A 15,933-nucleotide genomic window follows, 5' to 3' on the forward strand; every position below is an offset into this window, starting at 1 on the left:
AGGAGGCTGCTGGAATACTGGCACAGGCTGCCCAGGGAGGTGGTTGGGATCCATTGCAGGTGAGGCTGGAGAGGGCTCTGGGCAGCCAGTCCCAGCTGGGGCTGTCCCTGCTGGGGGCAGGGGCTGGGACTGGCTGAGCTCTGGAGCTCCCTTCCAACCCAACCCACTCTGTGACTGTAAATCCAACCTTCATCTCCTGGCAGATGTTTTGCCACTGTTTCCCCATCCCCAGCTGCACATCAGGCAGGACATGTGCCAGCACAAACCAGCAGCTCTGCCTGCTCCCACATCCACTGCCTCACCCCAGACACCCCTGTCTGCTGGTGCAAGGAGACAAACAGCCTTGCTTTAGGCCCTGTCTGCTGCTGCTCTGCTGCTTCTGACTGCTCTCATCTCAGTTCTTCTGCTGTTTCTGACACTCAGCTTCCCTCTCCCTCACAGCCCACTCACCCCAGTGGCTGCCAAGTGCTGGATACAGATCTGCTGCTTGAGTAGGAGCTGGAACATGTTTGCTTGTGAGACATCACTGCAGGGTAAACAGCCCACTGCAGCTGTGGTGACAGCCCTGTCTTTGAGGGCAGCCATCCCCACCAGGGCTAGCTGGCAGGATGCTCAGACTGGGGCAGAAGGCAGCAAAGCTGCATTGAGCACCAGCCCTGCTGCTCAGCTCAGGCTTCAGAAAGCAGGCAAGTCACCCAGGCAACCCCAATGAGCCAGCTGCAGACCTGCCCCAGGCTGCCAGCAAGCTGGGCCTGTCCTCCAGGGAGGGACCTGGTGCTCTGACCAGGATGAAGAGTGAAGCAACACCAGGATGCTCAGAGGAAGAGAAGGGATGGTGGAGATGGGAACAGCTGACCCCTGAAAGCTGAGAGCTGTCCTAAACCAAACACACTGAGCTACTGCCACAAGCCTCTCAGCACAGTGAGTGGAAGGTCTGTCATGAAGGACCAGGAATGACCTGGCCCTCAGAGAGCTCTGGAGCAGCTGAATGGCAGCACAGCCCGGCCCAGCCTCGCCCCCCGCCCACAGCCCTGGCCTCAGCCCTTGGCCCCAGCCCCAGCCTCGCCCCCGCCCACAGCCCCGGCCTCGCCCCTAGCCTCGCCCCCGCCTCGCCCCCGCCCACAGCCCCAGCCCCGCCCCCACCCACAGCCCCGGCCTCAGCCCTTGGCCCCAGCCCCAGCCTCGCCCCCGCCCACAGCCCCGGCCTCGCCCCTAGCCTCGCCCCTGCCCACAGCCCCAGCCTCGCCCCCGGCCCCAGCCCCGCCCCCGCCCACAGCCCCAGCCTCGCCCCCGCCCACAGCCCCGGCCTCGCCCCTAGCCTCGCCCCTGCCCACAGCCCCAGCCTCGCCCCCGGCCCCAGCCCCGCCCCCGCCCACAGCCCCAGCCTCGCCCCCCGCCCACAGCCCCGGCCTCGCCCCTAGCCTCGCCCCTGCCCACAGCCCCAGCCTCGCCCCCGGCCCCAGCCCCGCCCCCGCCCACAGCCCCAGCCTCGCCCCCGCCCACAGCCCCGGCCTCAGCCCCGCCCACAGCCCCCGCCTCAGCCCCGCCCACAGCCCCTGCCCACAGCCCCGGCCTCAGCCCCAGCCTCGCCCCCGCCCACAGCCCCGGCCTCAGCCCCAGCCTCGCCCCCGCCCACAGCCCCGGCCTCAGCCCCAGCCTCGCCCCCCGCCCAGAGCCCCAGCCTCGCCCCCACCCCTGGCCTCGCCTCCACCCACAGCCCGACCCTGCCCCCGGCCCAAGCCACAGCCTTGCCCCTGGCCTCGCCCACAGCCCAGCCTCGCCCCTGGCCTCGCCCCTGGCCTCGCCCCCGCCCACAGCCCAGCCTCGCCCCTGGCCTCGCCCCCCGCCCACAGCCCAGCCTCACCCCTGGCCTCGCCCCCGCCCACAGCCCCATCTGCTACCCTCTGTGTAGGTTATCTGAGTCATGCCTCAGCCACACTCTGCTCCAAGCAGCATCTGCTGAGGCCAGCAGTGATGGCAAGGGCAGAGGCGAGCCCCGAGGAGCCCCCTGCTGCTAGGCCTTGCAGAGCTGTGGGGCCTACAGGACTCAGAAGAGCTGTGTTCCACCTCCCTGACTCATGAGATCCCTTCCAGCAGTGGCTGTCACTTGAAGCAGTCAATGCTGTGACCCCCTCTCACCTCAAGATAAGCAATGAATGCACCAAGGAGTCAGCTGCTAACAGGAACTCCCTCTGCCTGAGACCTCTGCCCTCCTGATCTGCTCCAAACCCCTGCAGGCCTGCTCTAGTGCAGGGGAAGCAGAATGTACCTGGCCCAGCTGTCCTCTGGGGACTGAGCCAAACCAGTTCCTACAACTGGCTTGGCAACATTCACTTCCTCTTAAGCACTCAGCTGCAGATAACACTTCTGAGTCCATCCTGCAAGCCAAAGGCTTTTTGTTTCCCCAGGGGTCAGTTAGAGCAGGATTCTTCCCTAAATCCTATCCATTTTGAGCCACCTGGGCTGGGGGGAAGCACCCAGGCAGGGGGGTTGAGCCAGGTGAGCTTTAAGCTCTCCTCCAAGCCAGCCCATCCTCTGGATCCATGGATCTGGCAGAACTCTCTCCCAGGTGTCAGACAGCTGGATTCCAACCTGCAGCTCCTCTGCCTGCCCTCTGAGAAGCCAGGGCCAGGAAAGCTCACTTGGCTTCAGCACCACACCTCCCTGAAAGAGATGAGGAGCTCAAAAACTTCCATCAGAGCTGTGGTAAGCACAGCCTCCTGCTTTCAGTGCAACAGCTCTGCCCACTAACCAGATTTTGCCTCCTCTTCCAGTGGAGTGTCCACAAGCTAAAGACTTCCCTTGAAGGGGTTAGGAAAGCTTTGCACAGCCCCCTGCAAAAGCAGCAGTCCACAGAAGCACAGAATGGGAGGGGCTGGAAGGGGTTGGAAGCCCCCTGCCAAAGCAGAATCACCCAGGGTAGGTAACAGAGGAAGACATTCAGGAGGCTTTTGAATGTCTCCACAGAACCCCAGAGCTGGCAGGGCTGGGAGGGAGGCCAAGGCTCAGGCAGCTCCAAGCCCCTGCCATGGGCAGGGACACCTCACCCCACAGCAGCTTGCTCACAGCCACCTCCAGCCTGGCTGCAAACACCTCCAGGCATCAGCAGGAGGCTTCCACCACCTCCCTGGGCAGCCTGGGCCAGGCTCTCACCACCCTCCTGCCCAACAACTTCTTCCTCACAGCCAATCTCCAGCTCCCCACTTCTCCTTTTGCTCCAGCCCCCCCAGGCCTGTCCCTCCCTCACCCCCTCCAAAGTCCCTCCCCAGCTTTCCTGCAGCCCCCTGCAGCTCCTGGAAGGCCACCAGAAGGTCTCCCTGGAGCCTTCTCCTCTGCAGCCTGCACAACCCCAACTCTCTCAGGCTGTGCTCAGAGCAGAGCAGCTCCAGCCCTCTGCTCAGCCTCCTGGCCCTGCTCTGGACACCTTCCAGCCCCTCCAGAGCCTTCCTGGCACAGAGGCTGCAGAGCTGGGCACAGAGCTGCAGCTGTGGGCTCAGCAGAGTGGAGCAGAGAGGCAGAATCCCCTCCCTTGACCTGTGGGCTATGCTCTCCACAGGAGACTCTACAACCTCTCTCCTAGCAGTAATGAATCCTGCTACTACCAGTAGGCAGCTGAGTAGGAGCATCCCAAGTTGCCAGCGGCCTCAGCTGTGAGCTGCTGCACCCCAGGACCCGGCAGGAGCAGCAGCACAGGGTGCAGCCGCGGCACAGGCCGGAGCGCCGCCCCGGACGGCAGGGAGCCTCCCCCCCGCTGCTCCCCTGCCCAAGGCCCCCGGCAGCCCCCAGCAGCTGACTCACGTGCTGTATTTCCTGCTGGCTGGCTCGGTAGTTTTTCTTGGTCAGGTTGTCCACCAGGTAGCTGATTTGAGACAAGGCCAGCGAGAGCGAGTCAAGATTCATTGCTGGTCGGGGCGGAAGCAGGCGGCCGAGCCCGGCGCAAAATCACCATTATTCCCCTTTAGTCACCCCAGAGACAGCCTAACTCTGTGTCCCCAGGTGGCCTCTGCCTGCTGCTGGCCTGCTTGCTTCAGCTCTTCTTCCTCAGTTGGCTTCCTCTGCTCTGAAACATGGCACCTGCAAGGAGACAGACAGCAGGTTTTGGTTAGAGCGGCGCAGGCCGGGCAGGGCCGGGAGGGAGCTCCAGAGCTCAGCCAGCCCCAGCCCCTGCCCCCAGCAGGGACAGCCCCAGCTGCATCAGGCTGCCCAGAGCCCTCTCCAGCCTCACCTGCAATGGATCCCAACCACCTCCCTGGGCAGCCTGTGCCAGTGTTTCACCACCCACAGAGTAAAGAACTTGTTCCTCACAGCCAGTCCCAATCTGCTCTGAAGCCATTGCCCCTGGGCCTGGCCCTGCAGGCCTTGGGGAGCAGTCTCTCTCCATCCCTCCTGTAGCCCCCTCCAGGTCCTGGCAGGCTGCTCTAAGGTCCCCCTGGAGCCTTCTCCTCTCCAGGCTGAACACCCCCAGCAAAAGTAGAGAGGAGCAAAAGGAGAAGTGGGGAGCTGGAGACTGGCTGTGAGGAAGAAGTTGTTGGGCAGGAGGGTGGTGAGAGCCTGGCCCAGGCTGCCCAGGGAGGTGGTGGAAGCCTCCTGCTGCTGCCTGGAGGTGTTTGCAGCCAGGCTGGAGGTGGCTGTGAGCAAGCTGCTGTGGGGTGAGGTGTCCCTGCCCATGGCAGGGGCTTGGAGCTGCCTGAGCCTTGGGCTCCCCTCCAGCCCTGGCAGCTCTATGATTCTATGGTTTCAGACTGCCTGATACTAAACCCTGGCCCTCAGCACCACATCTCTGCCTTTCTGAAAGAGCTCCAGAGCTGGGGATTCAACCAGCCCCTGGAGAAGCCTCTTCCAGGGCTTGAAAGCCACTTCAGTGAAAAAGTTTCTTCTCATATCCAACCTAAACCTTCCCAGGAGCAACTTGAGGCCATTTCCTCTTGCCCCACTGGTTGCTCCTTGAGACAACAGAGCAACCCCAACCTCCCTGCAGCCTCCTCCCAGGGAGCTGCAGAGAGCAAGGAGGTCTCCCTCAGCCTCCTGCTCTCCACACTGCTCCCCCCCAGCCCCCTCAGCTGCTCCTCCCCAGCCCCGCTCTCCAGAGCCTTCCCCAGCTTGGTTGCCCTGCTCTGCACTCTCCAGCCACTCAGAGCCTGCTGAGGCAGCCAGGAGAAAGCAGTGCTGTGAAGTCCTCCCAGGCCCAGCTCAGCTGTGCTCACAGGACCCAACCACACTGATCCATTCCTGGTTGCCAGTCTGGCAGAGGCAGCTAAACAGCTCTGCCAGGAGGATGCCCACCCAGCCCCTCCAGGGCTGAGAGGAAGGAGAGAGCAAGATGCATGACCTGAATCAGGCAGCAGACAGCAGCACTGAGAGGCCAGCATCCTCCAGAGCCCCAGTCACAAGTTGCAGTACATCCCCAGGGTGGATTGAGGTTGGGTTTCAACCACCTCTGCCTGGTTTGCCTCACAGGCACTGCTGCACCCAACCCAACCCAGCAGAGCTGAGGCCGAGCAGCACAAAGCAAGGCAAGCCAGCCCCAGCCTCTGGCTCCCCCTGCAGCAGCTCCCAGGGAGCAGAGCTCCCCTGCAGCAGGGATTTGGATGTTGGGCATTGGCCCCTCAGCTGCTGAACTGCAGCCTGCTGATGGGGTCAGGCCTGAGCCCCAGGCAAGCCCTGCACAACCCAACAGCCTGAGGAGCAGCAGAGGGAGCCACAGGCTGCCCCCAGGAGCACCACTGGGCTTGGTCAAAGGCTAGAGAGGCTCTTTTGAAGCTCCTCTTGAACAAAACACAAAGGTCAGCAGGCTTCATGCCCAGGGTGTGAAGGACTCTCTCTTCAGAGGCAAAGGCACTGCTTGCCTGCCCCTGGCTGCCCAGCAGAACCACCTGCATGTGACTGCTGCCTCCCCCTGCAGAGGCATGGCAGAGGTGAGGTGGTGGCTGGGCACACACAGGGCTTGGGCAGAGCCTTGCAGCAGCATGGCTGGGCATGCCAGGCCAGCCCCCCACATGCAGGGCAAGCTGGCAGCACTGGCTGCAACAGAGCTGCCTCCTCTCTCCCTCTGCACAAAGCTTTTCCCTCACTCAGGCTCTGAGCTACAGCTGATTCAGTCTCTGCCTACAGGCAGCACATGAGAGCAGCCCTGGGAGCCCTGGTGGACAACTTCTGCAGGGCACAGCAATGAGCCCTGGGGGCCAGGAAGGCCAAGGGGGTCCTGGGGGGCACTCAGCAGAGTGTGGCCAGCAGGGCCAGGGAGCTTCTCCTCCCCCTCTGCTCTGCCCTGGGGAGGCCACAGCTGGAAGACTGCCTCCAGCTCTGGGCTCCCCAGCTCCAGAGGGACAGGGATCTGCTGCAGAGAGGCCAAGGGAGGGCTCCAAGGCTGCTGAAGGGACTGCAGCACTGCCTGGGCAGGAGAGGCTGAGAGCCCTGGGGGGGTGCAGTGTGCAGAGGAGAAGGCTGAGAGGGAGCTGAGCAATGTCATCAAGAGCTGAGGGCTGGGGGGCAGGAAGGGAGGCACAGGGACAGCCTCTGCTCACTGTGCCCTGGGGGAGCACAAGAGGCAAGGGCTGGAAACTGCAGCCCAGGAGCTTCCAGCTCAGCAAGAGGAAGAACTTCTTGGCTGGGAGGCTGCCAGAGGCCTGGAGCAGGCTGCCCAGGGAGGTTGTGGAGTCTCCTGCTCTGGAGCCTTCCCAGCCCTGGCTGGATGTGTTCCTGTGCCCCTGGGCTGGGCTCTGTGCTCCTGCTCTGGCAGGGGCTGGCACTGGGAGCTCTTTGGAGGTCCCTTCCTGCCCCTGGCACCCTGGGAGCTGTGAACTCAAAACACCAGGGCAACAAATGCCATCAGCCCACCAAGGTGTTCAGCTCCTTGGGGAGATGACTTAAACCCAGCTGGGTGCAGCACCTATCCAGGAGGTCAAAGCCATCAGCTGCCAGCCTTTTAACCATGCCACAGACAAGCCCCAAGCTATCTAAGGCCCTGCTTGGGCACCCCCCTCCCCCCCCACCTCAAAAAGCCATTCTGAAGCAGTAGTGCTGAAAGCATTCAGCAGTGCCAAGGCTTCAGGGGTTGGCCCTGGTAACCTTAAAGCTCTTTTCCAGCCAAGATGATCCCAAGGCAGCTGGGCTGGGAGATGCACTTCAGAGCAAGGCTGAAACTGCAGCAAGGAGGAGGGGAGAGAGCTGCCAGCTGCTCTTTGCTGTGCCCCTGACAAGCTAAGAGCTCATGGCTGGCACACGCTGCCCCTGGGCTGTGCAGCAGGCAGGGGACCAGGCACAGCAGTGGCACAGGGCCCAGATGGTGCTTCCTGGGGTGCTCAGGAGCTCAGCTCTGCTCTTAGGGGGATCCAGAAAGGGTCTCACCAGGCACAGCAGTAGCACAGGGCCCAGCTGGTGCTTCCTGGGGTGCTCAGGAGCTCAGCTCTGCTCTTAGGGGGATCCAGAAAGGGTCTCACCAGGCACAGCAAGCAGACACCTCCCTACTTGCTCTTGCTGGGGCAACCCAAAGCCTCTGGGGGAGGTTTGCTGCTGCTGAGGCAGTGCTCCCAGGCAGGCACTCAGGGCACCCCCACCAGCAGCCAGCCAGGGGAAAGCAGCCCCTTGGCAGAGCTGAGCTCAGAAAGCAGCCTGGAGAGCTCAGGACTCCAGCAGAGGACCCAGACTTCCAGCTGGTCGTTGTCCAAGGCAGTGAGAGAGCTTTCAGGAGCTGCCTTGCAGGCCTGCAGGAGCAGGGGCCACACTTCCCTGGCCATGGCTCCCAAGAGCTGCCAGAGCAGCTCAGCAGTCACACCTCCTCCCCCAACACCAAGCTTTTACAGCCACAGCCTTCTTTGGGCTCAGGAAGACCTTTAAGGTCACCAAGTGCAAGCACTGCCCCTCCCTCTGCCAAGTCTGGTCCTCAGCCACGGCCCTCAGCACCACATCTGCACAGCTGCTGAACCCCTCCAGGGCTGGGGACTCAGCCACCTCCCTGGGCAGCCTCTCCCAGTCTGAACTCTTCCAGTGCAGAAGTTTCTCCTCATGTCCAACCTAAACCTCCCCTGCCAGAGGCCATCTCCTCTGGTCCTCTTGCTTGTCTCTTGCCAGGAGAGACTGACCCCAGCCTGGCTCCAACCTTCCAGGGAGCTGCAGAGAGCAGTGAGGTCTCCCCCCAGCCTCCTTTTCTCCAGGCTAAACCACCCAGTTCCCTTGGCTGCTGCTCACCAGACCTGCTCTCCAGGCTCTCCATCAGCTTTGCTGGCCTCCTCTGGACCCCCTCCAGCACCTCCAGGTCCTTCTTGGAGGGAGGGCCCCAAGCAGTACCAAGGTGTGGCCTCACCAGTGCCCAGCACCAGCCTCCTCCTGCTTGCCACACTGCAGCTGCTGCAGGCCAGAGTGCTGAGAGTCCTGTTGGCCACATGGGCACAGGGGGCTCAGGATGGCTCACCCCCAACCAGCACAGCCAGGCCTGCTCCTGCAGACAGTTTCCAGCCATCCTTCCCCAAGCCTGAACCCTTCCTGGGGTGGGCAGGGCTGCCCTGAGCCCCTGCTCTGCCTCAGACACTGAACCACTGAGCTGGGCCCAGCCCTGCAGGTCACTGCCACTGCCCATCCCAGCCCCCTCTGCTCCAGCAGCCCCTGCTCTGCAGCTGATCCATCCTGCAGGTCACTGCCACTGCCCATCCCAGCCCCCTCTGCTCCAGCAGCCCCTGCTCTGCAGCTGACCCTCCCTGCAGGTCACTGCCACTGCCCATCCCAGCCCCCTCTGCTCCAGCAGCTGCCCCTGCATGGCAGCCCAGGAAGCTTTGCCACTTTTTACCCCCAAAGGCTGGCAGGGAGAAGCCAAGCTGGGCTCCAAAGGTGCTTCTCCCTCCCAGGGAAGCAGAACAAGAGCCAGAGCAACCTGAGGGCCAGGAGAGGACAGCTGAAGGGAGCAGCTCCCTACTCATGTTCTGAACACAGGGCTTGCATGGGATGCATCCTGAGAGCCAGAGAGGAGCCCAGCAGCAGGCCCAGAGCAGGTCAGGGGTTCAGGTGGTGCAGCCTGAGGGCAGTATGCACAGTGATGAGGGCAGGCAGGAGCACAGGGCACCCCCAGCCCCCCCAAGGCTCAGCCCCAGGCTGCAGAGCACTGAGCAAGCTGTGGCTGCTATGCAGAGCTGCCTTTGCCCTTAGAGACACACACCTCAGGGGCTGCATCTCCCTCCAGGGGCCCCAGGGCAAACCTGCTGCCTTCAGGTGCAGGCAGGCCAGGCCTCAGCTGGGGAGGGCTGAGCACAACAACTTCAGCTTGAGAAGGCTCAGCTGCTGCCAGCTCCTGTCAGACAGCAGGGCTCCAGCTGGCAGGGGCAGGGCAGCTCCTACCACCACTCCCACCTGAGAGCTGGTTTCCTCTCCAAGAGGGAGAGGAATCTCTCCCCAGATGCCAGGCACCACCCAGGCTGAAGGCTCAGCAGATGCCAGGCACCACCCAGGCTAAGGGAGCTCCACAGCCCAGCCACAGGGCACTGAGCACTGACAGAGCTGCCAAGAGTGCTGCTGAGAGGACCAGAGCCCTGGCAGCAGAGGGCTGGGCACCTCTCCCAGGGGTTCTGTGCACCAGCTGGGTATCAGAGGATGCAGCTGAAGGCAGAGCCCAACCCTGGGGGTGAGGGTGACAGCAGAAGCCAGGGGGGAGCAAGCAGCCCTCTGCTGAGCAGCAGCAGCCCCCTGGAGGGGACTAAGCCTTGCTGCTGGGGATGACAGAGCTCAAGTCCTTCCCAGCCCTACAGAAAGTTCACTTCCACAGCACCTGGAGCTGAGCTCTGCCTTCATTCAGTACTCTGCAGGGGTAATTCACTGCTTCTACTGGCTCTCAGTGCTTGGGGACACAGGGAGACACAGGAGCTCAAGTAACACAACCTGCAGTGTGTTTGCTGGGTAAGGCTCTAAGCCCCTGCCAGACCCCCAGCAGCAGCCTGGCCAGCAGCTCAGGAGCTGCCTCTGCTCTGCTCAGACCTCCCCTGCAGGGCTGGGGGCAGCTCTGGAGCCCTCAGCACAGGGCAGGGACCTGAGGGAGAGGCTCCAGATGAGGCCAGGACAATGCTCAGGGGCTTGGAGCAGCTCTGCTGTGAGGCCAGGCTGAGGGAGCTGGGGGTGTGCAGCCTGGAGAGGAGAAGGCTGCAGGGAGACCTTAGAGCAGCCTGCCAGGACCTGGAGGGGGCTACAGGAGGGATGGAGAGAGACTGCTCCCCAAGGCCTGCAGGGCCAGGCCCAGGGGCAATGGCTTCAGAGCAGATTGGGATTGGCTGTGAGGAGCAAGTTCTGCCCCAGGAGGCTGCCCAGGGAGGGGCCTGAGGCTCCATCTGTGGCAATACTCAGTGTCAGGCTGGAGAGGGCTCTGGGCAGCCTGCCCTCCTGGGGCATGTCCCAGCTGACTGCAGAGCAGTTGGTCTGGATGCCCTCTGGAGGTGCCCTGCACCCCAGAGCACTCCAGCACTCCTCTCAGCATGCCCCCAGCAGCAGGGCTCCCCAGGGGGAAGGGTCTGAATCCCAGCACAGCTCAGTTTGACTGCAGGACACCTGCCTAGAGAGAAAAACCTTCCAGTGCCAGCACATTGCCAGCAGGCCAAGCTCCTGCTTCAGCTGCCTGAGGGGAGCACAGCTGCCTGCACAGCCCAGGGAGCCTCCACACGACTGCAGAGCCCTGGGAGGCACAGTGCTGAGCACTGCTGGCTGCCCCCACACGCTCAGGGCACTTCAGCTGCAGGGGTGGAACCCTCCTCAAAGGCATCAGGCACACCCCAGGGCCCCTGCAGGCACTTCCACACTCAGCCAGGAGTCACTGCATGGCTCAGGCTGGAAGGGGCCTGAGAGGAGCTCCACTCCCACCCCCTGCCATGGGCAGCTAGACCTTGGCTGCTCAGGGACTCATCCTGCCTGGCCTTGGACACCTCCAGGCAGGGGACATCCAAGGCTTCCCTGGGCAGCCTGTGCCAGAGCCTCCCCACCCTCAGCCCTGGCTACAAACATCCCCAGGAACTTCCCACTCTTCAGGCAGACACTGTGGGAGAAGGTTTGTGTTGGAGGAAGTTCAGAGCAGAGCAGATTGAGACTGGATGTGAGGAACAAGCTCTGCCCCAGGAGGCTGCTGGAGCACTGCAGCAGGCTGCCCAGGGAGGTGGCTGAGGCTCCAGCCCTGGAGATACTCCAGGTGAGGCTGGAGAGGGCTGTGCGCAGCCTGCTCCAGCTGGGGCTGGACTGGCTGAGCTCTGGAGCTCCCTTCCAGCCCATTCTATGGCTCCATCAACTCAGGGACCTGGCCTCAAAGTTCTTGTGATGTTTTTGCACCCAAAGACTGCTTCAGGAAGAGGCAAAAGAGAAGTGCAGGAGCCACAGAGCAGGGGATGGTCACAGAATCCAAGAGGAGTCAGCCATGGTCCTCAGGGACTTAGTGATGCTCCACCCCAGGGTCACAGAACACCACCCTGCCTGAGCTGTGCCTGCACAGTGCCTGCTCCACTCACTCCAACCCCCAGCAGCCACCTCAGCCTCAATTAGCAGCGAGGTAATTACCTGGGAGCACCTCACTGGAAGGAGAAAGAGGACCAAGCATCCTCCTGAGAGGCAGCAGGCAGAGAGCCACCTTGCTATGAGCTTGGCCTGAAGGCAGCAGGCCCTGGGAGCCACTCCACAGCTAACAGCACACTCAAAGCACCAGGACAGGCAAGACAACCAAGCCCACGAGCAAGGAGGCTTGCTTGCTGCTCCCAAGGCCCTCCCCTCACGTGGGCTCACCCTGCCTGTGCCTGCAGCCAGCACCAAGGCAGTGACCTCAGACACAGGAAGCACTTTGGCTGTGTGACCCAAGCCTGACTTGTCAGCTCCTGCTGTCTCACACCTGCTTGCTTACCTGCTTAAGAGAGCTGCCCTGAGCAGGAGCCATGCCTCCTCCTGACAAGGGGGACCCAGGAGCAGCTGAATCACAGAAGGGCTCAGGTTGGAAGGGACCTCAGGGATCATCTGCCCCAAGCTGAAAGGGGACAGCTCTCAACCAGCCCAGGCTGCCCAAGGCCTCGCCCAGCCTGGCCTGGAACACCCCCAGGCAGGAGGCAGCCACAGCCTCCCTGGGCAGCCTGGGCCAGAGCCTCAGCTCCCTCCTGCTGGAGAACTTCTGCCTCAGCTCCACTCTGACCCTGCTCTGCCTCAGCTCCAAACCCTTCCCCCCTGGCCTGGCTCCAGACCCCCTCAGCCAAAGTCTCTCTGCAGCCTCCCTGCAGGATCCCTTCAGGTCCTGGCAGCAGCTCTGAGGTCCCCCTGGAGCCTTCTCCTCCCCAAGCTGCACAGCCCCAGCTCCCTCAGCTGTGCTCCCAGCAGGCAGCCCAAGATGCCTCAAGGAGGCTGTGCCTGGGTTCCACTGCTGCAGCCTTGCCTCACTGCTGCCAGGAGCACAGCCCGAGCTGTGGGAAGCTTGGTGAAGCTACAGCTGGGACTTCCCACCAGCCTCGCTGCACAAACGGAGCCCTGCCCAGGGGCTGCTCTTCGGAGCACACCACCTCTCCAGCCAGCCCACCCGGCTGGGCAGCAGGCTCGCCCCGGGGGGCCGGCGCCGAGCAGCGCCGCTGCCATGTGCGCGGCAGGGAGGCTTCCTCAGCAGCTGCCTCACCGCAGCCCCCCGCCTCGCAGGCCTCTCTCCGGGCCCCTCACCACAGTGCTGATCTCCCACAGGCGGTGGAAGCCTCCTGCTGATGCCTGGAGGTGGCTGTGAGCAAGCTGCTGTGGGGTGAGGTGTCGCTCCCTGCCCGCCCCGGGGCTCTGTGGCACACAGGCCGCACAGCCGAGCCCAGACAGGGCCCCGCAGGGCTCTGCCTGCCACCCCCCACCCCACAGAGGCGAGCAGGGCAGGGGAGAGGCGGCACGGCTGCGCAGCCCAGGCCCGCCCCGGCCGGGGCCTCCCTTCCCCTCTTGCCGCGGGCCCGGGCGGAGCGCTGCCGAGCGCAGAGCGGCAGGAGCCGAGCGGCGGCGCGGGCCGGGCCGGGCTCACCGAGGCCTCACGCGCTTTCCCTACAGCCCCCGCGGGAAGCGCGCCCGGGGCGGGCTCCCTCTGCCGGCACCGCCGCGCCGCGGCCTACCCCGCCGCGACTGCCGCGACTCCCGCGGCCACCGCCAGCCCGCCGCCGCCGAGCCTCCGCTGCCCCCCCCCCCCGGCCCGCCCCCCCGCGGCGGAGCCCGGCCACGGCCCGGGACGGAAGGGCGGGCGGCGGGGCAGCACTCACCTGCGGGCGGGGGGAGGGCACGGGGAGCCGGAGCAGGACAGGGCGCGGGGCCCGCGGCCGCTTTTATCCTCTCGCAGCCGCCGTTTCGCTACAAAATGGCGGACGGGGTCGCGCGCTCACGTCGCGGCCTTTCCCCTCCCCCGTCCCCTCGCGGCACGCCAGCGGGGGGGGGCGGGGGAGGGCGGGGCGGGAGCAGCGGCGGGAGGGAGCGGCGGGGCGGGGCAGGAGCCGGCCTTCCCGCCCCGCCGGTGGGGCTCCGAACCAATCAGAGCGGCGAGCACCGAGCGGCCCGCCCAATCGGCGCGGCGCGACCTCGCAGAGGGGAAGTTCTGCCCTGTCCTCCCCCACCTCCGCCCTCGGCCGCTCCTCCGCGCTGAAGCAGCGGCCGGACGCCTTGGTACGGTTTTAGCCAATCGGCGCTGGCGGGCCTCAGGAGACACGCATGCGCGCCCGCGGCCGACCAATCAGCGCGGGGCGCCGCGCAGGAGCGGGGCGGAAAGAGGAACTGGCGGGGAGCGCCAAAGGGAGCGCGGAGTCATGGGGGAGGCCCCCGAGGTGGTGCGGTCTGGCCTGGCGCGCCTCGCCACCCCGACTAGTGGTACAGGCCTAGGCACCGCGCTGCTATCCCCCCTCCCTCCGTAGCGCTGCCTTGGTACGATCCGGAACGCTGTCTGCGGCCCGGGCAACGTCACCACCTCCTCCGGCGCAGGCAGCTGCAGCCTCACAACATGGCGGCTGCGGCGCCCGCCTCTGCCCCGCGCCCCGGCGCTGCCCCCCCCGGGGTGTGACCCCCCCGGCTGTGCCCCGTGCCGGGCTCTGCCCCCCCGGCTGTGCCCCGTGCCGGGCTCTGCCCCCCCGCGCCCCGGCTGTGCCCCGTGCCGGGCTCTGCCCCCCCCGCGCCCCGGCTGTGCCCCGTGCCGGGCTCTGCCCCCCCGGCTGTGCCCCGTGCCGGGCTCTGCCCCCCCGCGCCCCGGCTGTGCCCCGCGCCGGGCTCTGCTCCCCCCCGCCCCGGCTGTGCCCCGTGCCGGGCTCTGCCCCCCCCGCGCCCCGGCTGTGCCCCGTGCCGGGCTCTGCTCCCCCCCGCCCCGGCTGTGCCCCGCGCCGGGCTCTGCCCCCCCCCCCGCCCCGGCTGTGCCCCGTGCCGGGCTCTGCCCCCCCCCGCGCCCCGGCTGTGCCCCGTGCCGGGCTCTGCTCCCCCGCGCCCCGGCTGTGCCCCGTGCCGGGCTCTGCCCCCCCCCCGCCCCGGCTGTGCCCCGTGCCGGGCTCTGCCCCCCCCGCGCCCCGGCTGTGCCCCGTGCCGGGCTCTGCTCCCCCGCGCCCCGGCTGTGCCCCGTGCCGGGCTCTGCTCCCCCGCGCCCCGGCTGTGCCCCGTGCCGGGCTCTGCCCCGGCTGTGCCCCGTGCCCGGCTCTGCCGCCACAGCCAGGGGAAGCGCAGAAGCATGGAACGCTTTGGGTGGAAAGGGACCTCTCAAGCTCACCCAGCCCAGCAGGGACAGCCCCGGCCGGAGAGCCTGCTCACAGCCAGCTTCAGCTGCGCTGCTGCCAGCCGTGGGGCAGCTCCCGGGGCAGCCCGGGCCAGGCTCTCCCCACCCTCAGGCTCCAACGTGTGAGAAGCTGGGTATAATATTTGGCTTTCGCGAGGGGAATTGCTGGGGAGCGGGCGGGCCCCGTCGTGGTGCCTGGATCGTTGGGCTGATGGGTCTGTATTGTCTGGGGTGCTGGGAGAGAAAGGGCAGGCGCCAACAGGTCTCAGGACTGGCCAGGTCAAGGGTGCAGGTTTTGTCTGTCCTGATGGGGAGGGGTGGGAGCGTGCTGGGGAACAGGTGAGTGTGTACGGTTAGCTGTTTGGGTGGGTTGGATTGGTTGAAGGGTTGGACACGATGATCTTGAAGGTCTCTTCCAACCTGGTTTGGTTTATTCTAACTTCAGTTTAACATGTGAGTATGTCTGTTTGCCGTCTGTATCAGTTCCCCTGGGGTTGTTGGGGTGCACCTCCAGCGAGCTCGCTCTGTGCCCAGCGCTGTGCTGCCTTTATTTTATAATAAACTGGGTATAAATTTTCAGCAGTGAGTTCGTTTCTCGCAAACATTTCTCCTTCTCTCCACTCTCCATCTCCCTCTTGCAGTCCAAACCATCCCCCCTTGGCCTGGCACAAGTGGCCCTGCCCCAGCCTCTGTCCCCAGCTCTCTGAGAGGCTCTCTGAGCACTGAAGGCCACCAGGAGGTCTCCCTGGAGCCTTCTCCAGGCTGCCCAAGCCCAACTCTCTCAGCCTGGCCTCACAGCAGAGCCCCTCCAGCCCTGCCAGCACTGCTGTGGCCTCCTCTGCCCTGCTCCAGCAGGTCCCTGTCTGTGCTGAGGGCTCCAGAGCTGCCCCAGCACTGCAGGGAGGGCTCAGCAGAGCACAGCAGAGGGGCAGAATCCCCTCCCTGCCCCTGCTGCCCACCCTGCTGGGGCTCAGCCCAGGGCATGGCTGGGGCTGGGCTGGCAGTGCTCAGTGCTGGCTGCTCTCCAGCTCTGCACCCCCAAGTTCCTCTCCTGAGGGCTGCTCTCCAGCCCTTCCTGCCCACCCTGCAGTGATAGCAGGAGGTGCCTCAACCCAGAGGCAGGACCCTGCACTTGGCCTTGTTGAGCCCCAGGAGGTGCACACATGCTTCTCAGGGAAGGTGGTGAGGCCTCACAGCTGGCAGGGCAGCCTCCACCAGCTGCCCCGGGGCCA

At 65.1% G+C, this 15,933-nt stretch overlaps 1 protein-coding gene across 7 annotated transcripts in view; it reads right to left on the reverse strand.

The window, feature by feature from the left end:
- The window catches only part of CNOT1 (CCR4-NOT transcription complex subunit 1), a 79,221-nt gene extending 65,843 nt beyond the window's left edge, over window positions 1-13,378 (reverse strand). For all 7 annotated transcript variants that reach the window (XM_068168402.1, XM_068168399.1, XM_068168398.1 and 4 more), the window contains exons 1-2: window positions 13,218-13,378; window positions 3,799-4,074 (exon numbers count right to left, since the gene is read on the reverse strand). In XM_068168402.1, the coding sequence (XP_068024503.1) occupies window positions 3,799-3,900 (102 nt within the window). In that variant the 5' untranslated portion in view covers window positions 3,901-4,074; window positions 13,218-13,378. The remainder of the gene's footprint in view (window positions 1-3,798; window positions 4,075-13,217) is intronic.
- Window positions 13,379-15,933: the final 2,555 nt, after the last annotated feature.

The sequence above is a fragment of the Melanerpes formicivorus genome, unplaced genomic scaffold (assembly GCF_026170545.1).
Source record: "Melanerpes formicivorus ecotype bairdi unplaced genomic scaffold, bMelFor1.0.p_v2 SCAF_137, whole genome shotgun sequence".
Lineage (NCBI taxonomy): Eukaryota > Metazoa > Chordata > Aves > Piciformes > Picidae > Melanerpes > Melanerpes formicivorus.